Genomic DNA, 27401 nt, shown 5'->3' on the forward strand with positions numbered 1-27401 from the left:
AACATTTTAAAAAATATATATATTTTGTTGTTTTAGGACTCTGCACCAAACAAGGTGAGGATCAATTTAACTATTCTTTAATAATCAAGCATTTTTAGCTTTGACAATTGACATGGCTTCGCTTCTTCCTACAGAACAAGAAGAAGAAGAAAGTTGAGAGCTTTATTCCATACAGAGATTCAGTTCTGACATGGCTGCTGAGGGAAAACCTCGGTATGAGTTTTTATGCACCATGCACGTACCTTCTTAACAATAAATATTTCTCTCCATTTCATAAAACATTGCATATTACAGTCAATGTGGTCAGTTTAACTGTGGTATGGTGCCAAAACATTAAACAGATTCCTGAAGGTCACAGTGTTTTTCATTTATCAGGAGGAAACTCGCGCACAGCTATGGTAGCAGCTCTGAGCCCTGCTGATATTAACTACGATGAGACGCTCAGCACGCTCAGGTAAGAACCACCATTGTACTTTAGACTAATAACCTGGGGTCATGTAACACTAAAAATGGTATGTTGTTATGTTAAACGGATATTTCACCCAAAAATGAAAAGTCATTAATTACTCACCCTCATGTCGGTCCAAACTAGACCATCGTTCATCTTCAAAACACAAATTAAGATATTTTTGATGAAATCCGAGAGCTTTCTGACCCTGCATAGACAGAAACGCAACTACCGCGTTGAAGGCCCAGAAAGGAAGTAAGGACATAGGCTAGTTAAAATAGTCCATGTGACATCAGTGGTTCAACTGTAATGTTATGAAGCTACAAGAATACGTTTTGTGTGCAAAAAAAAGAAAAGAAAAAACAACAACTTCTTCTCTTCCGTATCAGTCTTCGACGTGGCTTTACGAGAGTACCATGATGCATGGTGTTATTTTTGGTTTCTTTGCACACAAAAAGTATTCATGTAGCTTCATAAAATTAAGGTTGAACCACTGTTGTCACATGGACTATTTCAGTGATGTTCTTACTACCTTTTTGGGCCTTGAACATGGTAGTTGCATTGCTGTCTATGCAGGGTCAGAAAGCTTTCGGTTTTCATCAAAAATATCTTAATTTGTGTTCCGAACAAAAGACATACAGCTTTGGAATGACATGAGGGTGAGTAATTAACAACAGAATTTGTTGGGTGAACTATTCCTTTACTGGCTATGCATTACTATGAAGACTTCATCCATGTCAGTAGCTGTCATTAGCCTCAGCAGGTGATGTTCTGAATGCTGAACTATTTGGAACATTCTAATACTAATAATAGCAATATCAATGTCACAGGTATGCTGACCGAGCCAAGCAGATCCGCTGCAACGCCGTCATCAACGAAGACCCCAACAACCGCCTGGTGCGTGAGCTGAAGGAAGAGGTGGCCCGTCTGAAGGATCTGCTCTGTGCTCAGGGTCTTGGAGACATCATTGAGAGTGAGTCATCTGTGATGCGCTTCAAACTGAGGAGCTACAATGTTTCATTCTACTTAAAATGACAGATTTCCTCTCAGATTCAAATGCTGTGAAGAGAGTTATCCTATGAGTAAAGCAAACATTCTCTGTACTTATATTATCAGAAGCCAGTGGGTCAGACAGCTCTAGGAATGTGTCTGAAGGACTTGTCTTCTCTCTCTGTTTTTCTCAGCATATCGGGCACAGACTCCTGGAATATCTGCTCTCAAATGTGTGTATTTTGGCACCTTAAATGCTTCACAGCTTATGATAACTCAGGGGTCGGCAAATTTTGTGTCTTCTTTTACATGAAATCTAGTAAAAAAAAAAAAAAAAAGATTTACAGTATATTACAAATCTGTTCATAGCAGCTTTATATTGGTACTAAAAACTTATTGTTTTAAAAAATCAAAAATCAAAAGTAGTGCCAAAGTGTGTCACTCATGCAGCACTGTAAACAGGACTGTGTAACTCACAGGACAGGATTTATTTAGGTGACTCACTATTGCGTGGATCAGTTTGATACATCATGATCTTTCTTATATTTTTGCTTTGGTGGCGATCATTTTTTCAAAAATCTTTTATTGTAATCGTTTACATCACATACCAACATTCACTCGCCAGAGCTTATTTTACTCATATTTGCTTGATGAGTGGTAATTTTGAAATCTGACTTCAACATTTTAAAATAAACAGTTAAAGAATATTACAATCATATAACAATCATACAATAAATCCTCTGTCCTTTTTATGTGTGTGCCAATATTGACCCTTTCTAATGTTGCCGACCCTTGTGATGACCAAAGTGGACCACCAAAGTCTATGCAGTGCAGTTTCAACTAATCAGTTTAAATAAAACTAATTAGTCTGACAGGCAACACTATTATTGGACACTGCTTCTTTGATGGTCCAAAGGTGCTCTAGAGGTTTTGCCTCTATGTGAAGCACAGGCATGTGGTCATCCATGCGGTCTGTGTGGCCACAGATCAGCATTACATTACAATTCATCTCCATGCTCATTATCTCAAGCATGGTCCAATGAATTTGAGGCATGAGGGAAAAATCCATTAATAATAAAATTGTTTTTGATATTTTAATTTGCTTTAAAAATAAAAACACACAGCAGTGTCCTCAAATTGATGCCGTCTGCCCTGCGCCCTGCAGCTTTATAACCTTTTTAATTAGCCTTTCAGCTTTGTTTGACACTTTCTACTCTTCCTACTTCCCCTTCTTTTCTGTTTCCATGGTTTTCCTTTTCTCTTACCAAAATTTTTCCTTTGACTCTCCAACCTGTCGTTCCCACGTGTTGCCCAGACTTGTACGATTACAAGACTAATCTCAATAGCATCCAGGCTGTCAATCAAAGAGGTGATTTCTCCACAGTGACCAATGCCATGACAGAGATGAGCCCCTCGCCCTCTCTCTCCGCCCTGTCCAGCCGAGCTGGCTCCATCAGCAGCCTGCATGATCGGATCATGTTCAACCCGGGAAGCGAGGAAGCCATTGAGAGGCTGAAGGTGAGAGAGAGGATGATGGGATGGATGGTTTGATAAATTAATATGGACCAGTGCTGATTGTTTTAATATCAACCTCTTTTCCAATTAGGAAACTGAGAAGATAATCGCAGAACTCAATGAAACTTGGGAAGAGAAGCTTCGTCGCACTGAGGCCATTAGAATGGAAAGGTTGGAGACCCCTGGGAGGGCTTTTATCTTGAAATGTGTCTGAAATTTAAGTTGTGTACTTCATTTGTTAAATAAAAATCTTCTGTTTTCATTAGGGAGGCGCTTTTGGCTGAAATGGGTGTGGCGATGAGGGAAGATGGAGGAACCGTTGGAGTCTTTTCACCAAAGAAGGTTAGAAGATCAAATATGCTTTCTAAAAGGAAGCTAGTGAAGTCATATGCTTCAATCAACACTTTTTTATGATTTGACTGTTTCAGACACCTCACCTGGTCAACCTCAATGAAGATCCACTGATGTCCGAATGCTTGTTGTACTACATTAAAGATGGAATCACCAAGTTAGAATGTTGATTATTTACAACCTGTATTTTCAACCATGGTCCACAAAGACATTAGTTAGTTAACATGAGCTAACAATGAACTATAATTCTACAGCATTTATTGATGTTAATCTCAACATTTACTAAAACATTTAAGATCAAAATCTGAATCTGTTAAGGTAGTTATACACTGTGAACTAACTTGAATTAACTTTATTAACTACTGTTGTAAAACTCATTGTTAGTTTACTTCATAAATTAGCTAATGCTAACACATACCTTTTTGTAAAGATATAAATTGTAAACATTTAAACAATTTAGCATTTCTTATTATATGACCAATCAGTAACTAATGATCTGTTAAATAAATACACAAAAACTTGTAATAATTGTAATATTATAGATATAGATTATAGTCATAGAATTTATTTATTTATTTACATTTTTTATTTTTTCTATACCAAAAATTTATATATGGAATTTTCAACTCTTGTTTTGTATTTTTTTAGTATCTCTATCTGTTTCCCTTCATTCTGACATATAGCCTCCATATATTCCTGCAGGGTCGGCCGCGAGGATGCCAGCAGTCGGCAGGACATTGTCCTGAGTGGCCACTTCATTAAAGACGAACACTGTATCTTCACAAGTACTACAAATGCTTCGGGAGAGGGTGCGGTGATTCTGGAGCCCTGTGAGGAAGCAGAGACTTACGTTAATGGGAAGAGAGTGACAGAGCCCACTCTTCTCAGATCTGGTAACTCTTCAGTTAAAAAAGCAAAATCTGAAATCAAGCCCAGTCTGTTGAAAACCTTTTTTTTTGGTGCTTGCAAGATGTTTTGACCCTGTTATCTATCTTAGGTAACCGTATCATTATGGGCAAGAGCCACGTGTTCCGTTTCAATGACCCTGAGCAAGCACGGCAAGAGAGGGAGAGGACCCCGTGTGCAGACACACCTGTTGAGCCAGTGGACTGGGCCTTTGCCCAAAGAGAACTACTGGAAAAACAAGGCATTGATATGAAACAAGAGATGGAGCAGAGGTACAGTAGCACTTCTGTTACTAGCCCTCTTGTGGTCCTAAACCAGCAAAAATCAGATATAGATACGTGGGAGGTGGAGGGTTTCAGAACTGCAGGACTATTTAGTATCTAGGTTTTGCGCCTTCATTCTGATGCTTACATCATTTACAGGTTACAGGAGCTGGAGGACCAGTACCGAAAGGAGAGAGAAGAAGCAAGCAACCTTCTGGAACAGCAGAGACTGGTAAACAATTTTAGATTAGAAAGAGCTTAATTAGTCTTTAAGTAGTAGAAACTCAAAGAAGCTTGCAGTGAAACCAAATTTCACACTGATTTTTTGTTTAGGACTATGAGAGTAAGCTGGAAGCTCTTCAGAGGCAGGTCAACTCCAGATATTACCCAGAAACCACAGAGGAAGAGGAGGAACCAGAAGAGGAAGGTGGGTAACACAGGTTAAACCACATAGGTACTGTATGATCTGATCCATATATCAAATACATAATCATATTATCACATGACTTCATGTTCTTAAAACATGCAGTTTAGTTGTTTCTTAGGGTCTATTCACACCAGGAAAGTCCGATAGTTCACTTGCTTTGGTCCGGACCAAATAGAATGTTTTTTTTTTGTTTGTTTGGTGCGGTTCGCTTTCACACTGCCCTTTTTGCAAGTGAACCAGAAATTGTAAACAAAACCACACGTGTGCCAAGGTCATCCATTCATTGGACAAAAATTATCAAGCAGGGAAAACAGGAAGTGCAAAAACAGGCTAATCATGGAGATCTTTCGTAGTGCAATTTTTATTCTTTTACTGATTTGCTGTTATGAGATACTAACGCAATATTAAGAAACTTATGAGCATCAAATGAGACAATGTCATACAATGTAATTACGACTTGCCGAAAATAAAATCTATAGATATAAAATACTTAAAGCATATCAAAATGTTAGTTTAAACATTTAACCTAGATAAATGTGCACTAGGCGCATATCCAGTCGTTTATGCGGAGAGTGGAAGCTGAAGCGCGCTTCAGGACATCAGTGGAAACAAATTAAATACTCCGTAATTGTTGCTCATAAAGGTAAGAGTACTACATCGTTCGGAACTGTAAAGGGTCTATTTTTACTTGTGTGCACTCACAATATCAAGAAAACCTAGTGCTTTTCTAAAATAAAGAAAACTAATAGGATGCGCTTGCCGTCCCAGGAACAGGAGCGCTTCACAAAAATGAACCGAAACTCTTCGTTGAACATTTTCCTTACAGACATAATGAATATATCTATAGAAAGCTTTGAATTACTACACAATGAAATAATTCATATACAAAACAAAAACTCTTTCATTATAATCCGTAAAGATGCATTTATTTCTAAAGAAGTGTCCAATGAGGAGATGGCGAGTCAGGATTTTTAACTTCATCTTTGTGACACTGACTCAGAAAACACTAGTTTATTAATAAATAATTCAAATATCTCCTTACTATTTTCCCCAGACACATTAATTGTAACTTTTGCTGGGGCTTTGCGGTAAGCTTTAGCCTATTTAGTGCACTCATGTCACATTGCTATGGGAGCTATGGTCACAAAAACTCATAATTTGCACGCGTTTTTAAGCATTGCGGTTTAAAAACAAGTGATTTAAGCGATTGAAATGCAAACAACAGCACTATATGCGCGAGCTCTGTGTTTCTGAGTGTGCTTTCTGCAGTTGGTCGGATTGAGGCCGGTTCATATTCACACCTTAAACAGGCCATACCAGAGTTTGTTTGGAACCGAACCGAGACCACCTCTTCAGCTGGGTCTCGGTTCGGTTGTTTGGTGTGCACCAGAGTGCGATTGCTGTATTCACACCTGCCCAAAAGAGCCGCATCAAAGGGGAAAACTAACCAGAGTTCGTTTTAATCGAACCAAACAAGACATGTGTGAATACACCCTTAGACATCTCATTTGTAATGGGTTCATATTTTGGTCCTGCAGTGCCATGGACAAAGAGAGAGACAGAACTGGCCCTCTGGGCTTTCCGGAAATGGCGATTCTATCAGTTCACCTCTCTCAGAGACCTGCTCTGGGGAAATGCAATTTTCCTCAAAGAGGCTAATGCCATTAGCGTGGAGCTAAAGAAAAAGGTACACTAAAATAATTTAGGTCAGCCTAATGATTGGACATGCCTAATGAGTTGGATAAATTGTTCCCCTTTTTCTTTGCAGGTTCAGTTTCAGTTTGTGCTACTAACAGACACACTGTACTCCCCACTGCCTCCTGACCTCCTGCCCCCCAGCATAGCCAAAGACAGGGAGAAAAGGCTGTTCCCTCGCACCATCGTAGCAGTAGAGGTTCAGGACCAGAAAAATGGTGCCACACACTACTGGACCCTGGACAAACTCAGGTACAGCGAGACTAAACATACACAATATGCACATAGTGCCCACAAAGTGAGTCTAGCCCTGAAGTTATGGATCAGGAATCATAGCTCAGCTATTTTCAAAATGGTGGCGCTTTTGTGGTAATAAGCTACTTTTTATGACAAGTGGTGTAACATGAAAAAATGCTGCTTTGATATCATATGAATATCTGTCTCACATGCTGCATTGAGAAGTCTGATCCATTTTAGCAAATTGTTTCTGTAAATTAGTTCAGACGGTTCATGTAAATAAACAATTCACTAACCAATTCAACAACCCTCATTGTTTTTGGTAGCAGAAAAATTCTGCTCTGATCAAATGATACAGTTGGGCAAAAAAGTATTTAGTCAGCCACCAATTGTGCAAATTCTCCCACTTAAAAAGATGAGAGAGGCCTGTAATTGTCATCATAGGTACACTTCAACTATGAGAGACAGAATGGGGGGAAAGAATCCAGGAAATCACATTGTAGGATTTTTAATGAATTAATTGGTAAATTCCTCGGTAAAATAAGTATTTGGTCACCTACAAACAAGCAAGATTTCTGGCTCTCACAGACCTGTAACTTCTTCTTTAAGAGGCTCCTCTGTCCTTCACTCGTTACCTGTATTAATGGCACCTGTTTGAGCTCGTTATCAGTATAAAAGTCACCTGTCCACAACCTCAAACAGTCACACTCCAAACACCACTATGGCCAAGACCAAAGAGCTGTCGAAGGACACCAGAAACAAAATTGTAGACCTGCACCAGGCTGGGAAGACTGAATCTGCAATAGGCAAGCAGCTTGGTGTGAAGAAATCAACTGTGGGAGCAATTATTAGAAAATGGAAGACATACAAGACCACTGATAATCTCCGTCGATCTGGGGCTCCACGCAAGATCTCACCCCGTGGGGTCAAAATGATCACAAGAACGGTGAGCAAAAATCCCAGAACCACACGGGAGGACCTAGTGAATGACCTGCAGAGAGCTGGGACCAAAGTAACAAAGGCTACCATCAGTAACACACTACGCCGCCAGGGACTCAAATCCTGCAGTGCCAGACGTGTCCCCCTGCTTAAGCCAGTACATGTCCAGGCCCGTCTGAAGTTTGCTAGAGAGCATTTGGATGATCCAGAAGAGGACTGGGAGAATGTCATATGGTCAGATGAAACCAAAATAGAACTTTTTGGTAAAAACTCAACTCATCGTGTTTGGAGGAGAAAGAATGCTGAGTTGCATCCAAAGAACACCATACCTACTGTGAAGCATAGGGGTGGAAACATCATGCTTTGGGGCTGTTTTTCTGCAAAGGGACCAGGACGACTGATCCGTGTAAAGGAAAGAATGAATGGGGCCATGTATCGTGAGATTTTGAGTGAAAACCTCCTTCCATCAGCAAGGGCAATGAAGATGAAAGGTGGCTGGGTCTTTCAGCATGACAATGATCCCAAACACACCGCCCGGGCAACGAAGGAGTGGCTTCGTAAGAAGCATTTCAAGGTCCTGGAGTGGCCTAGTCACTCTCCAGATCTCAACCCCATAGAAAATCTTTGGAGGGAGTTGAAAGTCCGTGTTGTCCAGCGACAGCCCCAAGACATCACTGCTCTAGAGGGGATCTGCATGGAGGAATGGGCCAAAATACCAGCAACAGTGTGTCAAAACCTTGTAAAGACTTACAGAAAACGTTTGATCTCTGTCATTGCCAACAAAGGGTACAGTTGCATGCAAAAGTTTGGGAAAACCTTGCAGAATCAGTGAAAATGTGAATAATTTTAACAAAATAAGAGAGATCATGCAAAATGCATGTTTTTTATTTAGTACTGTCCTGAGTAAGATATTCTCAATAAAAGATGTTTACATGTAGTCCACAAGACAAAGAAATTGCTGAAATTATTAAAATAACCCCATTCATAAGTTTGGGAACCCTTGGTTCTTAATACTGTGTGTGGTTACCTGGATGATCTACGATGTTTTGTGATGGTTGTTCATGAGTCCCTTGTTTGTTCTGAACAGTTAAACTGAGCACTGTTCTTCAGAAAAATCCTCCAGGTCCTGCAGAATCTTCAGTTTTCCAACATCTTTTGCATATTTGAACCCTTTCCAGCAGTGACTGTATGATTTTGAGATCCACCTTTTCACACTGAGGATGATTGAGGGACTCAAACACAACAATTAAAAAAGGTTCAAACATTCACTGATGCTCCAGAAGGAGCCGGGGGTGAAAACTTTTGAACAGAATGAAGATGTCCAAATTTTTCTTATTTTGTAGAAATATTATTTTTTTTCCATTTAGTACTGCCCTTCGGAAGCAACTTGCATGTTTCCTGGAAGACAAATTAAGTACAATTTACCTTGATCTTCAAATTCAAAAAGTTAATGCATCGTGTTTCCTTCAGGAACATCAGTGAATGTTTGAACCTTTTTAAATTGTTGTGTTTGAGTCCCTCAATCATCCTCAGTGTGAAAAGGTGGATCTCAAAATCATACGTTCACTGCTGGAAAGGGTTCAAATATGCAAAAGATGTTGGAAAACTGAAGATTCTGCAGGACCTGGAGGATTTTTCTGAAGAACAGTGCTCAGTTTAACTGTTCAGAACAAACAAGGGACTCATGAACAACCATCACAAAACAAAAAAAACAGTTGTAGATCATCCAGGTAACCACACACAGTATTAAGAACCAAGGGTTCACAAACCCAGTTTAAACTTTTTTTTTTTTTGTCTTGTGGACTGTTAACATCTTTTTTGGAAAATATCTTACTCAGGACAGCACTAAATAAAAATAACATGCATTTTGTATGATCTCTCTTATTTTGTTAAAATTATTCACATTTTCACAAATTCTGCAAGGGGTTCCCAAACTTTCGCATGCAACTGTATATAACAAAGTATTGAGATTAACTTTTGTTATTGACCAAATACTTATTTTCCACCATAATTTGCAAATAAATTATTTAAAAATCAGGCAATGTGATTTCCTGGATTCTTTCCCCCCATTCTGTCTCTCATAGTTGAAGTGTACCTATGATGAAAATTACAGGCCTCTCTCATCTTTTTAAGTGGGAGAACTTGCACAATTGGTGGCTGACTAAATACTTTTTTGCCCAACTGTACATCTGTTTGTTTAAAAAGACATTGCTCTATTAACAATGTTACATATTTTTTGTTTGTTACTACTGTAGTAGTGGCAAACTAATTATTTCAAACGAGTAGCTTGACTGTAGTCAAACTACTTTAAATTATGATTCGCATGTAGCTTGTTTACATCCCGAACACTAATTTCAAGCCGGAGAGGTATTGATTCATGTACCGTAAAATGAACAAGATCACTTTTTCTACTCTTATCAATGCTTAAGCCCTTGAATGATGGCCAGTAGCCATACATTTACATAATCATGAATCGTTATTTGGCATTGCTAATGAAAGGCAGGCGGTATTAGGTGGACGTTTATTCTCATTCTAAAGAGACAAACATTTGGATACACCATATGTAGAATGAATCATGAGTATTTTTGCTGTTTTCCTAGAAGACAAATATTATATTTTAAATGCATGTAGCTGGTAAAAGTTAATTTCACCCTTTAGGAGCAGACCAGACCAGCATATTGATGATCTCAAAGCTAACAGGCTAAAGCTAATGGGGTTTAATGCATGTTAGCCGCCTTTTTCTTTTTGGTTTATTCTTAAAAGGTAAGCATGTAAAGAGAACATTGCAGATAACATTACAGAGCGTGGTTGGTTACTTTTGCTGATGCATTACTATTGTCTCTGCAGACAAAGACTGGATTTGATGAGAGAAATGTATGACCGAGCAGCAGAGGTGCCCAGTACTGCAGTTGAGGACTGTGATCATATGATGTCCGGTGGTGACCCTTTCTATGACCGCTTTCCATGGTTCCGTCTGGTTGGTCGGTGGGTAATCAATCAGTCAACTTTGTATGCTCTAAAGTGCTAAATGGATGCTGGTATTCTCATTGAACATGACAGGAAACTGCCTATGATTTTCATTGTGCTTTTAATGAGGGTTCCTTCACTTTTTGAGTTGAATGGTGAGCTATGTGCAACCTTCGTTCAATGAGTTTTGCAGTAATTTTTCAGTATTCAGACACTTCAAACGCTAAAGCTAAGCTTGAACACTCCTCACCAAACACACTAGAAGATCATTAGCCGAACACAAATTGGGAGGCTCATGGCTGGGTTTATGCTGACATATTGTACATGTGAGCGAGTGTTTGCAACAGCGTGTGCACGTGTGGTGTTGTACTAACCCAGTTCCCGTGTTTTCGGCTGCACCAGCACTCCCATTCTCAACACGTGCATGAGCAAGCGCATGAGTGACCTTACCCTCTCCCCCACCCTCTCTGACCCCGACTCTGACATAACCGAGCTTGCCGATGAGCGGCATTATGGGAAAGTCGAGGAGGAGGAGTTGGATGACCTGGACGATGAGATCTTTATGGAGGACCCTGGCTCAGAGCTTGGGAGAGAGGAGGAGGAGGAGGAGGAGGAGGATGGTGTAGGGGAGCACTCCCCAGGTGTCAGCGATGGCCAGGACCCCTTTTACGACCGCTGGCCTCTGTTCAGTTTAGTGGGAAGGTTGGTGAGGTTTCAGGAGCATGCTGGCAGAGGAAATTAGCTCTTTCACACTGAGACACAGATAACAGGGTCTGTTACTAGAACTTCCTAACAGGGCACCAAATAAAGAAAAAGCATCGGTAGGGGTTAGAATATCTATTGCCAAGATAAAGATCAGTTTGGTCATTTCCTAAATGTATACTCATGGTTTCGGGTAAAACATTTCTTTATGTCAATCAGTATAAACAAAAAAAATCTACTTTAGTTTTCTGCTAAACAAACATTACCGCCATATTTTCTTCTAGTGTTCTACATTCTAAAGTAAATTTCTTGGATGACATTTATTATTACTATCAGTAAGAATAATAAGAATTTAGATTTAATTTTTTATAAAATTAATTATAAATTTAAATGTTGATGTCATTCTGTTATGTCAATGAAAATATGATAAATATAATAAATGTAGAAATGTATGTATTATGTAATACATGGTAAATTATTATTATTATTATTTGGATTTTTAACAATAAATCAATATTGATGCTGTTGTATAATGTCAACATATAATAAAATTTGGTACATTCATACTAATAATACAAATTTTGATTTTAATAATAAATAAATAAACAAACAAACAACGATGCCATTCTAATATGTCAATGTAAATATAATAAATTAAATGTAAAACAAATTATAATAATAATAATTTCTTTATAGTCTGGCTTACAAGATTTGACTTTGAAAGTGTGAAACTCTTGACCTTATCTGAAGGCAGTTTTAATGCCTCTTTCTGTATGTTTAAGATGTATTTTACTTACAAAACAAACCTTTTACCTTTCTTTATGCATTGATAAATGTTGCATACAGTATTTAAATGCACAATTTCAGTGGTGTCTGAGGTTTTCAGTAACTGAATGAGAGGAAACCGAACAAAAAGAATAGCAATGTCAAAATACTGACTGTGAAATACAGTAGATCACTGGTGACAGATCCCTAATGCATGTTTATTGTAACAAAGGGCAAGTTTAGAAATTTGAAGGCATTTGAACATGGGTGGCTCTACAGGACAAAATTAGTAGTGTTGCCTATGGCAATCACGTCAATTCTGCCCTGTTTTGAAAGATACAGCATTGTAGCATAATACATTTTTGTCTGCTCTTCTCCTAAATTAAATTAGTGTCCTCTGCAGAATTCCGTTGTTTCTGTGATCAGTATAAATCGGTTGATTGTTTTGTCTGAAAAGCTACAGCGCTCAAGATGAAAGAGCTGGTTTCGACTACAGCAGTCTCAATCAGGCATGCCAGAACTAAAATTTGTACCACAGTTTTGGATTGGCTCCCACACTCTCACTTCCCTGCGCACATGCAACATACAAGATTTGTGACGTGTGTTGACTGATTTATCATTTAAGTTTATGGGGGTCAAACTCATGTATGTCATTTAAATTTTTTTCTTTCCAGTTTCCATCTGGCCCAACAAGCCAAATTTGGATGGTTTTTTTCACTAAACATTTTGTTTATCTGAGCATGCTGTATTTGCGCCTCACCAATCTTGTCGAAAGCTCCTCCCCTCTGGCCACACCTCCTGCCACTCTTGAACCCTGCCTGTCAAGCTTCGTCCAGCAACACATAGGGATCAAGAGGGCAGATCTGAATTGAATGAATGTATTTGTCTGAACATAGAAAAGACGTAGGCCAATCTGTCACCAAACTTACCTGCATTCGATATCTATTCGATGTCTAGTTCAGGGATTTCATAGACACATATCTGAGACATGGAATTGTAATTAAACCTTCATTCAGTTACTGAAACATCAATTAAAATCAGATGTGTGACAATGCATTTCCATATCTTCACCTATGTTCATGGCTTGATAATTTAGATCAGTCAGTCAAAAGTTATAGTGTAAAATAGCTTGTGGTGCAGTTGTCTTCTATATGCATGTTCTTGAAACACTTTCACCAACCACCACAGAGACCAAAATCCTCGCTAACATCACTTTCTGTATCATTTTATGAGAATGGAGGCTCTAATAGAGTATTCACAGATGAACCACAGACTTTTTGGCTTTCACTGGAGCAGCTTCTTGTTTGGTTGCTTTTTTTTGTGTCTGATGTTGTGTTGTCTAGTGGCAGTGTGGCTGAGTTGATCTTCACTGACATTTTTCCATTTAAACTTCTTTTTCCATTAATGTTAACCCTCTTTTCTTCTTTTCTCACCCCATCAACTGTCTCAAATCCCTCTTCTTTCTTCGTTTCTCCTCATTTTTCCCATCATCCTCTCCTTCTTCTCCCATAGGGCATTTGTGTATCTGAGTAATCTGCTGTACCCTGTGCCATTAGTGCACCGTGTGGCTATTGTAAGTGAGAAAGGCGAGGTCAAGGGGTTCCTCCGCGTGGCAGTACAAGCCATATCAGGTAAATTCATCTTCATGATGCTTTCACAATCCTATTTTGCGCAGATTCCAGAGCTAACCTGCATGGTGCATCACTTTACACTAATTATTGTCAATTTACATAAAGTATTGTTTGATATTTTTTTGTAATAGTATAGGAGTACCACATGGCTCAGTATTCAGACCGATTATGTTTTCATATTTCATTGGTAAATTCTCGTGTTTTATGAATGCAATTTAGATGTATGCATGCATGTATGTATTTTCTTCATTTATCTGGTTTAGAATTGTTTTTTGCAAGCTTAAATATGATTAAATCTTAAATTGTTGACATAATCTTTAATTTCTTGTCACAGCTGATGAAGAGGCTCCTGATTATGGCTCAGGTGTGAGACAATCAGGAACTGCCAAGATCTCATTTGAGGATCAACAGTTTGAGAAGGTTTGTTGTGTCACTCATTTCATGTAATTAATTCTGATTTGTCTTGGCAAATTAATTCTCACAGTTATGATCTCAGAAGTTGAGTTTGGGTATTACTTTTTAGGTATTATTTTTTTGTAGAAGGTGAGACACCGTCAAGAATTGTTTTTCTCTCTGCTCAGTTCCAGACAGAAACATGCACTGGTGGAATGTCTCACACAAACACATCTCAAGAGGAGCTGCGCATTGTAGAAGGAGAAGGACAAAACTCAGAGATGGGCCTCAGTGCTGATGAGGTCAACAACAACACCTGTGCAGGTAATGTTTTTTTGAAAAATAAATAAATGAGTAAACATTACCGGTGGCCTCATTTATTTATTCATAAGTGACTGATATAAATTTTGCACAATACATTATGATGAATTTATACATTTCACAACATAAAATAATTTGCCTAGTAATCATGCTGTGATATTTTTACTATTAAAGTAGTTGTAAATAGTAATATAAGTGACATACACAAGAGTTATTTTTTATATTACAGTATTTGTATTCTAATCTGATCTGTTTTCTCATGCATTGCTGCACGTCTAGCCTCTCCTGATGTACCTAACAGTCCTCTGAAGGATGGTCTGGAATGTCCTCTTGATGTGACTGAGGAAAAATCACTCCAGCATTTGAAAATCGGCAGCAACTTCACCTTCAGGGTCACAGTGCTTCAGGCCTCTAGCATCTCTGCTGAGTATGCAGATATCTTCTGCCAGTTCAAGTGAGTAGATGCTTCTCATTCATAGATTTATCAGGATGGATTTTCCATAAAAACTGTGCTGTACATCTGACAGATTTTAGGGGTTGAAAGGCAAATACTTAAGCATATTTCAGCTACAGTGTTTTAGATGAACATTGTTTTCATGCTGCAAAATGTTTTGAAAGTTGCCACTCAAAAACATTGTGCCCCCTCTGTTTGAATGACACCTCTGCAAACACTCATCCAGGATGCTCATAAGACATCTGAAGCAATCTCATCTCAGTTATCCTGTGTCTTTTTCCAGCTTTATTCACAGGCATGACGAGGCATTTTCCACTGAGCCATTAAAGAATACCGGCCGAGGGCCTCCACTGGGATTCTACCATGTACAAAATGTAATCAACCTTTGTGACATTTACTAATGAAGTAATTCAACCATGTTTTAGATGTTAAATCAAACATAAATAATTTGTGCGGTTTGCTACTATTGCAGATAACTGTGGAGGTCACCAAGTCTTTTGTGGAATACATCAAGAGTCAGCCAATTGTTTTTGAGGTGTTTGGCCACTACCAGAAACAGCCTTTCCCTCTGCGCTGTAAGGACTTAATTAGGTGAGCAACTTGTTTTTTTATATTTTTAATTATCATACTTTTTAGTCGCCTACAATGTCAAATAAAATTCTTTCCCTATAGTTCATTACGTCCAACAAGAAGGCAGTTCCCTAGAGTTATGCCTTTGTCAAAGCCAGGTGAGGTGATGATTTGTCTCATTTCTTGACCAGTACATACAGTGCTTGTGGTCTGTCCGTGTCTGAACTCTGTCTCCCCCCAGTGCCCGCCACTAAACTGAATATGCTGACACGCTCAACCGCTGGCCCCTGTCACTGCAAATATGATCTTATGGCATTCTTTGAGATCTGTGAGCTGGAGGCCAACGGAGAGTGAGTATCTGATAAACACATTGTGGTATATCAGTTCCTAGTAAGTTACTCATTGAAGCCTGTATGTATGGTAGTAGGTCATTCATATATAATGTAACCCTTGTACCTGTTTGTGTACTTTTTTAGCTACATCCCAGCTGTTGTTGATCACAGGGGTGGAATGCCCTGCCACGGTACATTCCTGTTGCACCAGGTAAACATGAATCCATCTGTCCCTATCAACCCATTAAATGATAAAAGTTGGGGGTTGCTTTATTTTTATGATTTATTAATGTTTTTGAAATGTCTTTTAATGCTCATTTATTTGATAAAAATGTATAAAGTATAAGCATTTAAACTGTGAACATTATTACAATAATATTTGTTTTCTATTTTTGTACATTTTAAAATGTATTTTTTCCTGTTATGGCAAAGCTGAATTTAAAAAAGCCATTACTCCTGTCTTCTGTGTCACATAATACTTCAGAAATCATTCTAATATGCTCATTTGGTGCTCAAGAAACATGTCATTATCAATGCAAAAAAACAAACGTGGTGTTGCTTAATATTTTGTGGAAACCGTGATACATTTTGGCAGGATTCTTTGATAAATTTATTTAAAATAGTTTGTAACATTATAAATATCTTTACTGTCACTTTTGATTACTTTAATATTTCCTTTCTTAATAAAGGTATTAATTTCTGTGAAAAAAAGGTTTTTACAAACCCCAAAATTTAAACTTTAGTGTAAAAAATGTAATTGAAATTGAAAATGAGGTTTTTGGATTTTCACCTTTTGAAATATTTTCTGCAGGGCATCCAAAGAAGAATTACAGTGACTATTGCCCATGAAACTGGCAATGATATTGAGTGGAAGGAGGTTAAAGAGCTCGTCATAGGTTAGTGCTATTTTTATTTTTTTTTCTCTCAAAAATAATTTATCAGAATCTCTGGCTTCCATCACATTAAGTGCTAACTGGCATAGAGGACAAATGGAGATGTTATGGCAAATGCTCAGGCAGAGTTTCAGATGACTCAGCATTTCTTCTGTTCTTTTTTAGGGCGTATCCGTAACACACCCGAGGCGGATGAAACTATCATCGACCCCAACATCCTGTCCCTCAACATCCTGTCTTCAGGCTACATACGGCCATCTTATGATGACAGGTACACCACTGATCCTTCCTCCAGTACCTCTCAATAACACAATGCTTTTAAAAGCTGTTTTTGCTATTTGCAATATGACTACAGTCAGTACTGTGTCATAATAAAACAGCAATGTTAGCAATAACAAAGTATTTGCATGAATTACATATTCAGATTATTTGTGACCCTGGACCACAAAACCAGTTACAAGTCACACGGGTGTATTTGTAGCAATAGCCAACAATACATTGTATGGGTCAAAAGTCTGCGTTTGCAAGTTTAATTGAAGACTGACGTGTTAACAATTTTATTTAGGCTATAGGCCTACAATTCATTGTAGGCTATAATAGACCTGTTTTAAAAGACATTTTTAAAACATTTTCAATGAGGGGTAGCCTAAGCTAATAGCCTAATCTTATATTATCCTCACAGCACGTCAATTATGCGGTGATGCGCTATGAAATTACTGGTGGAGCAAATTAATTGTAATATTTATTTAATAATAAAAGCAACCTAATAATAATAGCCAGAATGTAACAGGCCTACATTAATTGGAAATGCCATACTCTTAATAATGACAATATTTAATGCTTTTGACAATATCTCTGGTTGTCTTTGATACATGTTCATCGTCTTTCAACGCACACCATCTTCTTATCTTCTTCGTATATTTGTAGCAATAGCCAAAAATACATTGTACGGGTCAAAATTATCAATTTTTCTTTTATGACAAAAATCATTAGGATATTAAGAAAAGATCATGTTCCATGAAGATATTTTGTAAATTTCCTAACGTAAATATATTAACTTAATTTTTGATTAGTAATATGCCTTGCTAAGAACTTCATTTGGACAACTTTAAAGGCAATTTTCTCAGTATTAAGATTTTTTTTGCACCCTCAGATTCCAGATTTTCAAATAGTTGTATCTCAGCCAAATATTGTTCTATCCCAACAAACCATACATTAATGGAAAGTTTATTTATTCAGATTTCAGATTATGTATAAATCTCAATTTCGAAAAATTGACACTTATGACTGGTTTTGTGGTCCAGGGTCACATGTTATGTATATAATGTCAATTAATTAATATATATTAATCAGTTACTCTTAATATCAATTAAAATGTGTGCTAACAACACTAAAACCTCATAACTACATCACATTGATGTATATAGATATAATTATATTCTAATTATTTAATGACATAATTAAAATTAGTGAGTTTTTATTCACTAACATGGTAGTTTCTTTATTGTGTCCTGTCAGAGTGTCATTGGGAATTGACCATAGGTATGTTTTTTCGTAAGCATACAGATTTTTTTAAAATTAATTAATTTTTTGCTGTTGTTGTCGTTGTTGTAACCCACCTTACAACCCACCTTGTACAAATAAAGGAAAACTATAAGCAGTGATATAATTCTCAAAGCTGTTTGCAACTTTTCAGGACATTTTACCGCTTTGAGGCTGCATGGGACAGCTCCATGCACAACTCCCTCTTGCTGAATCGTGTCACTCCATATGGAGAGAAAATTTACATCACCCTCTCTGCCTATCTTGAGGTGAGAAAGACCCTTTCATACTAAACTGATCAGATTATGACATTTTCATAATGTGGGAGATACTGGAACTAATCAGAAGCAGTATAAACCAAGTAACAGTAAATTCAAGCGACAGAAGTTTAGCTTTGAATTTGATTATATGATGTTCCACTAACTTGCTGCTGTAATGTTTAGATGGAGAACTGCACTCAGCCCACTGTCATCACTAAGGACTTTTGCATGGTGTTCTACTCAAGAGATGCTAAACTTCCTGCGTCACGCTGCATTCGAAACCTTTTCAGCACTGGTGGCTTTAGGCCCTCTGAGAGGTGAATAAATTGATTTTGAGTTAATCAATGCACTATTTCTAATCTTTAATGCTCAGGACTTGATATCTTATATCACTTGGACTATTATTGTAATTGGTTTGTCTTCTGTGTCTCAGTAACCGTGTGACTGGAGTGTATGAATTAAGCCTTTGCCATTTGGCTGACATTGGAAGTCCTGGTAAGTTATCATGTACAAATTCAAATGTACAAATTATCTTTATCACATAAATATGCATATTGAATCATTTTGTTGTTTTGCCGTGATGGCGCAGGTATGCAAAGGAGGCGCAGACGGGTCCTGGACACCTCAGTGGCGTATGTGCGTGGAGAGGAGAACCTTGCAGGTTGGAGGCCCCGCAGTGACAGCCTCATCCTAGACCACCAGTGGGAGCTGGAGAAACTTAGCCTTCTACAAGAGGTAAAATAGGGTCCATCTCAATGTTTAAGGGCTTTTATTTTTGGCTATAATCTGATTTTTGTCTTCAGTCAAGTAAATGATTGTGAGGTGTTTGCTTACAGGTGGAGAAGACGAGGCATTACCTTCTGCTGAGAGAGAAGCTGGAAGCATCTCTGCTGCTGGGACAGGACTTTTTCTGTGGCAAAGACCTGATGGACTCACCTAAGGCCTCCAGCCCCATGATCAACCCAGTAATCAGTCTGGGTCTGGACAGTCCCAACGAGAGGCAGAGGGAGCTGGCTGCCAAGGTGAATGTTGCCGCTTTATATCCACACAACATGACAATGATAGCCTATAGCCTATTCCCACCAAGTCCAGTTTGACAAAACATATAAAACTTTTTATATATATATATATATATATATATATATATATATATTAGTATAAAAGATGGGTATCAGAAGATGGGTACACTGTAGTCATAAAGGGATGGACATGGTCAGCAACAAAACTCAGGTAGGCTGTGGCGTTTAAACGATGCTCAATTGGTACTAAGGGGCCCAAAGTGTTAAAATGATCCCCCACACCATTACACCACCACCACCCCTACCAGCCTGAACCATTGAGACAAGGCAGGATGGATCCATGCTTTCATGTTCTTTACGTCAAATTCTGACCCTACCATCTGAATGTCGCAGCAGAAATCAAGACTCATCAGACCAAGCAACGTTTTTCCAATCTTCTATTGTCCAATTTTGGTGAGCCTGTGCGAATTGTGGCCTCCGTTTCCTGTTCTTAGCTGACAGGAGCGGCACCCTGGTGTGGTCTTCTGCTGCTATAGTCCATCTGCTTCAGGGTTCGATGTGTTGTGCGTTCAGAGATGCTATTCTGCACACCTTTGTTGTAACGAGTGGTTATTTGAGTTACTGTTGCCTTTCTATCATCTCTAACCAGTCTGCCCATTCTCCTCTGACCTCTGACATCAACAAGGTATTTTCGTCCACACAACTGCCGCTCACTGGATATTTTCTCTTTTTCGGACCATTCTTTGTAAACCCTAGAGACGGTTGTGCATGAAAATCCCAGTAGATCAGCAGTTTTTGAAATACTCAGACCAGCCCGTCTGGCACCAACAAACATTCCACGTTCAAAGTCACTTAAATCCCCTTTCTTCCCCATTCTGATGCTCGGTTTGAAATTCAGCAAGTCGTCTTCACCACATCTAGATGAATAAATGCATTGAGTTGCTGCCATGTGATTGGCTGATTAGCAATTTATGTTACTAAGCAATTGAACAGGTGTACCTAATAAAGTGTCCGGTGTACGGAAGTTCTAAGCGGCCATGCATTATTATAATTTTTCTGTCTTGTTTTCTCGTGACATAAAAACGAAAGTTGTTTTGTCGTTATCACGACTTAATTTTCTCGTTATCTCGACATAACGAAAGTTGTTGATCTCAACGTAAAAACCATTTTCTCACGACGTAATTGTAGCTATCGTGAGAAAATCAGGGTCGCTATATTGTCTTCGACGATAAAGTTGCAGACCCGACAGCCTCACTGACAGACACAGAGCTATTTCAGTTTGAGTGAGTCCCTGATCAAAGTAAAAGCGAATACGATCATCCATGATGCTGCGATGATGCTGCTTCTATAGCATTTTCTCATGCCAAATACACAGAAAATTAAGTCATGATAACGACAAAACAACTTTCGTTATGTCGAGATCACGAGAAAACAAGACAGACAAATTATAATAATGCATGACCGCTTAGAACTTTCGTACCGGTGAGTGTGTGTGTATATGTGTATATATATATATATATATATATATATATATATATATATATATATATATATATTGCTCAAAAACAAATCTGCAAAAATCTTAATTAGTATTGTTTTCAGTAACACAGTGTCTACACTGGACACGAGCAGTGTGGCGCAATGTGACAAAATACAATAGAACGTAATATGCTGTCTATACTGGATGCAGCGCTGTGCGAAACGACAAATCCCCGACAGTAAACTGATGCTGCGTTCTATTTATGACGTACTGACAAAATGTTCAAAGGATTTTTAACGGTCGCTTTGTCGCGTCCAGTGTATACAGACTTTACTTGTTGCGGCGCGCTGCGCTGTCGCTTCCGATACAGACACAGTGTAAAAATAAGATAAATGTACTTGTTTTCAGATAAGATATCTTTAATAATTTTATTAATTTTAATTTATACTTAATGCATAAATATGTATAAATCAAATTTTGTTCAAAAAAAAAGAAAGAAAGGAAAAGCCAATTGGGTAGGCAAACTAAAATTAATTCAAGATATATTCTAAGTTTTTTTTTATTTTTATTGTTTTTTTTTTATACACAGTTGCTTTTCAAGTAGTTATAATGAATAAGAATTTGCCGTTTTGTTAAGGAGTACCACAAGGCTCAATATTTAGACCTATTATGCTTTCTTATTAAATTTTTTACTTACAATAAACTCCATTCGAAAAAATATTCAGATACCTTAATGAATAGTTTGCTATGCCAACAATAATAAAAAATAAAAATAAGACCGTATCATTTCAATAGAAAAAAAGAAACGTTGCAATATATTATTTGAAATTCTGTGTGAAGCTAATAGAGACACATTCAGTTTCTCAAATCATGTTGTTTAAAATTTGGCCCTGGTGAGATTGTCATACATTTTTATTACTGTTAACTGCTCTTGTATTAAATTGAAAACCGCCACTCTGAAATGCTAAAGCGTCTTATGTTGTTACTTTATGTATTTTATTCCATTTTCTTGTTTTTTCTCTTTTCAGTGTGTGCGACTGCTCATGCACACCTTCAACAGGCAGCACAGCCAGGTGAGCAGCAGTCTCAGTGAGAGCAAGGTGAGCCTTTACTGCCCTAGTGTCCATCCAGACCTTGCCTCGTTCTCTTGCCCATGCAGACCAGATATCTCTCTCTCGCTCTCTCTTTCTTCTTGTCATATTTAGCAGTCTTTTCTTTTAGCCATTTAAAAAGGCATTTTAAAAATTCACTTCACTTCTCTCATTCACTCATTTAGAGTAGAGCAGCATGATTAGTGTAATAGATGCTTTAAGGGTAAGCATGGCATTTTCTGGAATATAATGATTGAAACACCTTTAATGTGTTGCCAGCTTTATCATCTAGTGGTGGTCTTCTTTTTTTTTTTAGCTGTCAGAGATGTCTGCATCGCTTTTAAGAGACAGTTCTTCTTCCCCTCTGAGCACTTTAACACCCTCCTCCACCTGCCCGTCACTGGTGGATGGTCACTATGGCAGTCCAGACCTCAGGTCAGTGAATTTTCAACAAAACACAAAAGTTCCTGTTAGTATGATAATATAATACTAGTTCTCTAGAATCAGCCTATACGGTGTGTTCAGTCTCAGAACACCTCAAATACTTTACAACTAACAGGACTTTCATGTTCTATGTGATTTTACAGAGGTGCTGAAGCAAACTCTGGTGCCTCTAGCCCTGATTTCGACCCCTTCAGCCCTATAGAGAGAAAACCCAGGAACTGCACCTTCATCCCGAACATCCAGGAGATTCGTGTTAGGTAGCATCCCAAACTGTCCCGGAAATTTACCGCCTCAACTCAATTTTGACTTTAAAAGTACACTAAAGCTTTGTGTAGGCGGGCTGCAAAAAACAGACTTTTTGGTGTATTTGATAGAATGTTTTGTATAACATTGCATCCGCACCACTAGGTGTCAGTATAACATTCAAGACCACTTTTGAAAATCTCCTGTCTTTAAAACATTAAACATCCTTATGTATCCTGTTATTGATTACCCTTTAAATAATACGGTACATACTATTATTTTCCTGACTACAGCCCCATTGTGTCAAAGAAAGGCTATCTACACTTTCTCGAGCCACACACCAATGGCTGGGTGAAGCGGTACATTGTGGTGCGGCGGCCATATGTCTACCTGTACCGCAGTGAGAGAGACTGCGTGGAGAGAGCCGTCATCAACCTGTCCTCTGCTCAGGTGGAGTACAGTGAAGATCAGCAGGCCATGCTGAGGGTGAGTCCATTTATTTATACCTTGTCCAATGACATACACATGGTTACTGAGGAAAGAGTTCTCCTAGCAATAGTTGTCCACTGATTTCGTTAACCCATCTGATGTTTGGTTTCCAGGTTCCTAACACTTTTGCAGTGCGCACTGAGCATCGCAACATTCTCCTCCAAACAGCCAATGACAAAGAAATGCATGACTGGCTGTACGCATTCAACCCACTTCTGGCAGGAACTATCAGGTATTTAAAATAAAATTATTATTATTAAACATTATTGCAGTATTTCACTACACAAAAACTGCAGTTGCAACAAACTAGCCAATTTCTTTTAATTTGTTTTTATATTTTATTTTATCACATTGCACGCAACCTGTCTGTTGAACACTAGTTTTGTTATTGTTAGCTAACATATATTTTGTTAAAATAATTAAAAATAAATTAAATGAAAGCTGAAATAAAATATAAATATTAGAAAAATAAAAAAGCTCTGAGCTATAAGGTTCATTTTGGTTCATGACACAACAGCTCCACTGCTAAGAGAATCAGCTTTCTTAAAGTTTCATTGTTTATAACATTTCTCTCTCCCCAAAAAATAAATAAATTGGAGAGCAGTGATGCTAAATGACCTCTTATTGATACACTGAACGCAAATACATCAGCACATTTTCACCACTGGATGAGGGAGATTTTATTTAGGTTATATCACATATTTTAAAAGAACTAAAATTGAAGTGAAAATATAAAAATAAAAGCTGATTCAAAATAATAAATATGTAATAGTATCTAAATAATACTCAAATAACACTCTTGTGTTGGCATCTGCCTAATTCTACCAGTAGTTAGATTAGACCATCTTTGATGTCAAGACAGACTCTGGACCAGTTTTTGGGTTGCAGCTCAGCAGTTGAGAACCACAGCTGTAACTGGCCATGATCAACGATATTGCTGAATTTCTCCTAATCTCTCTCTCTACCCACAGGTCTAAGCTTTCCAGGAGAAAATCAGGACAGATGAGGATGTGAAAGCGTTTTTTCTCTGGCTGAAACTACAAACAGATAACTAGCTAACAGGCCGTTGTGATGTAATTAGGTCATGTGATCATAAGTGCCCTATCCCCATGTCATCACAGCTGCCTCTTGCCTGCCCGTCCCAGCATTCCCCTCTCAGTCTGTCCATGCCAACCATAGACTGTGGGCCTGCCTTCACAGAGATGTGTTTATGTGTGTGTGTCGGGCCATATTTAGTGTAAATTTACAACATTGAAATATATTCAGCACTTCCCGCTAACAAAGCTAGAATGGCAAAACAGCATCTTAGACACGGCCCTACTCATAGTTCATTTGTAAATGCAACTCAACGTTCTGTTTGTGTATGTGCTTCTGCAGAGTAGATGTCAAGTGCTTTTACCTGGGCTTCAGTAGTTGCCTCTTGATTTTGATCTGTCACGATCATTGTGCTTTATGAAGGGATGCAGAGCTTATTTCGAGGTCACCTTTTATGCAGTGGACGACAGAAGATTGCAATGGATTTTAGACTAAAAAAGAGGTAAATGTCCGTTATTTTGACAAAAATCAGCATTGGAAAAGTACAAAACGTCTACCATACAGAAGTTTATTTTGTGTTTTTATTTTCATCTGTAATTTTTTTACATTACATCTTTACGTTTACTTATTTATTAAGCATTGTATGTTTTATAAACATAATTTATTAAGAGGTCACTATTTGTAGTGTGCTATGAAATTTACAGATCAGCTGGTCCTTGTAGTGTGCTACGAAATTACTACAAATTTTTCACCTTGGACTTTTGATAATGAGCTTTATTTACCAGGTTCATTTGCACAAGAGCTCTGCTGCTACGAGAATCAGCTTCTTTAATCTTTCTTTATTTACAACTTTTCATTTTTTGCGCACAAAATTGGAGAGCCGTGATGCTAAATGACCTGATACTGATACACTGAACGCAAATACATCAGAGCACATTAGATTCTGTTAAATCACATATTTGAAATGACATTATGCAGGAAGTTTCTGTAGCTTAATTGCATCGTCGTTCCTCATTTGTAACTGCAATGTTCAGCTCATCCTAGCCTTACATGTTATAATACATTGGATTTCTGTATTCAGACCTCTTACTCAGTGTTTCCTAGTGAAGCAGTAATAAGAACAAGTCTTGTAAGAGAAGATCCAGTTTTAGTGTTCCAATATATAACAAAGCCTGATGGCTTTTACCAAACCAATATAGTAGTTTTTATTTAGCTTAGCTAAATGGTTCATTATTTTGTGAGATGTATTAGCTCTAATAAGCAAATACACATACACCTGGTTTTTGCTCCACCCTTTGCCTTGAAACTAGGAAGACAGTGTATACTAAGTATAGTAAACTGTCATGACAGTTACATCTTAGAGGTGTTACCTGAGGCTGTGTATGAATCTCTCGTTTGCCTTGGTTTAAGCTCATGCTATTGGTTAGTCAGCCATTTAGCATGTTGCTCATGTTGCTGTTACAGATATCATGAAAGAGGATTGACGATTTGTGCCATGGGCCAGCCAACCCAAAGAGCACAATGTAGAAGCAACATCTATTTGTGAATGTAGCCGAGAGATTTCAGCAGTTCTGGTCTTTACCTCTCAAAATGGTTTCTTCATACTCTGCAGTATAAGTATACCTTGATAGACTCTTACGTGAAATATGGATCTGAAATGTAAATTAGAGACAGATGTTTAGGTTTTGGACAATGTTGACAGTCATACAGTACCTCCCAGTGCCCTGACATTTTTATCCATTCCTGTCTGTGATAATGCTATGTATATGATAGCATGCTGTACATATTTATTCAGCTTTGAAATGAAATGTATCAAACGAATGTCATTTACCTCCGTACAGTATAAGAGTAGCATTTACATAAAGATAATAGATTCAGTCGTATTATTTTACCGAATTGAAGGATCACAATCGACTATGAGCATGTGGTGTTCGCATTGACACGGTGCCCTGAAAACAAAGCATTCAACAAGACTTTGTCAACATACATATATATTGCAGATAAACAAGATTTTTAAGGTTTGTAGTTGACAATGTGTCTCTTTTTCTCTCTTTCACTCTCAATCGATCCTTTGTGTTACCACGTCTTTCCGAGCATCATTTCAAATAAACATGTTTCATCCATCCAAATATTCCAAATTAAAAAAAGAAGGAACTCAATATAAACTAAGTGTACCTACTGTAATTGCTTCAATATTTCTGTTGATTTGCTCTGTATATAAACCCAAGTGTGGTATAGCACACGGCTGTAACCACTTTATACCATAATGAATGGGCTGTAGTGTACTCAGTGCTCAAGTTCTTTGAGTGTTGGACCTGTGTCTTCTAATGTCTGTGGACACTTAACACTTTGTCAGATGTGAAATAAATGTGAAATATGCGCAACGTTGCTCGAGTCTGGATTTATTTTTTTTAAGTCAGAGGTGCCCCAACTTTTTAATATGGCCAAAATTAGGGCCACAAATTAGATTTAGGGCCATGGGCTGCATGTACAGTAAATGCTGCATTACATCTCTATTACAGTATAAATATAAAAAATCATCACAGGCCAACTTTGGCTCACAGACCCTAGTTTGGTTAACTCTGATCTAAGTGATCTAATTTAAAATATGTTGTAATAGAATATTTGTATTCAAGCCTCCTACATGGTGTTTTCCTAGCAAGGTTCCAATGAGAAAATGTCTTGAGAGAACATCCAGTTTTGGCATCTCTGATTTAAATGATAAAGTAATTTAAGATATGAATCATTCTTGCATAAATCTGGACAAAAAATAAGCATTTAAGTAAAAAATTACTACCTGCTTCCTTGATCACTAATGGCCTTTCTAACTTTTCAAAGTAATGTAGTATCTGGGAATATAAGCAGATGTATATTATCACATGAGGGCTCTTTTTACACATCTAATTATAGTTTAGTAATCTCAACTTAAAAAAAACAACAAAAAAAACTATCTCATAATTGTGATTTACCAAAGCATTACTTTTTTGTGTGTCAAATAA

General features: G+C 37.8%; 1 protein-coding gene across 1 annotated transcript in view; it reads left to right on the forward strand.

The window, feature by feature from the left end:
* Positions 1-26790, forward strand: part of kif1ab (kinesin family member 1Ab) — a 36435-nt gene extending 9645 nt beyond the window's left edge. The window contains 39 exon segments of the mRNA XM_079435262.1: positions 37-54; positions 135-213; positions 376-454; positions 1279-1472; positions 1475-1504; positions 2754-2956; positions 3045-3124; positions 3220-3295; positions 3382-3461; positions 4007-4197; positions 4302-4482; positions 4633-4705; positions 4807-4900; positions 6439-6587; positions 6669-6847; positions 10619-10756; positions 11117-11440; positions 13718-13836; positions 14171-14256; positions 14418-14553; positions 14830-15004; positions 15288-15378; positions 15477-15595; positions 15677-15732; positions 15816-15924; positions 16051-16117; positions 16718-16802; positions 16965-17070; positions 18496-18610; positions 18785-18918; positions 19035-19096; positions 19191-19336; positions 19438-19623; positions 22129-22200; positions 22508-22626; positions 22779-22892; positions 23172-23364; positions 23481-23599; positions 24339-26790. Of these exon segments, the coding sequence (XP_079291388.1) occupies positions 37-54; positions 135-213; positions 376-454; positions 1279-1472; positions 1475-1504; positions 2754-2956; positions 3045-3124; positions 3220-3295; positions 3382-3461; positions 4007-4197; positions 4302-4482; positions 4633-4705; positions 4807-4900; positions 6439-6587; positions 6669-6847; positions 10619-10756; positions 11117-11440; positions 13718-13836; positions 14171-14256; positions 14418-14553; positions 14830-15004; positions 15288-15378; positions 15477-15595; positions 15677-15732; positions 15816-15924; positions 16051-16117; positions 16718-16802; positions 16965-17070; positions 18496-18610; positions 18785-18918; positions 19035-19096; positions 19191-19336; positions 19438-19623; positions 22129-22200; positions 22508-22626; positions 22779-22892; positions 23172-23364; positions 23481-23599; positions 24339-24381 (4620 nt within the window). The 3' untranslated portion in view covers positions 24382-26790.
* The last annotated feature ends 611 nt before the right edge of the window (positions 26791-27401 follow it).

This window comes from Barbus barbus (assembly GCF_936440315.1).
Source record: "Barbus barbus genome assembly, chromosome: 15".
Taxonomy (NCBI): Eukaryota; Metazoa; Chordata; class Actinopteri; order Cypriniformes; family Cyprinidae; genus Barbus; species Barbus barbus.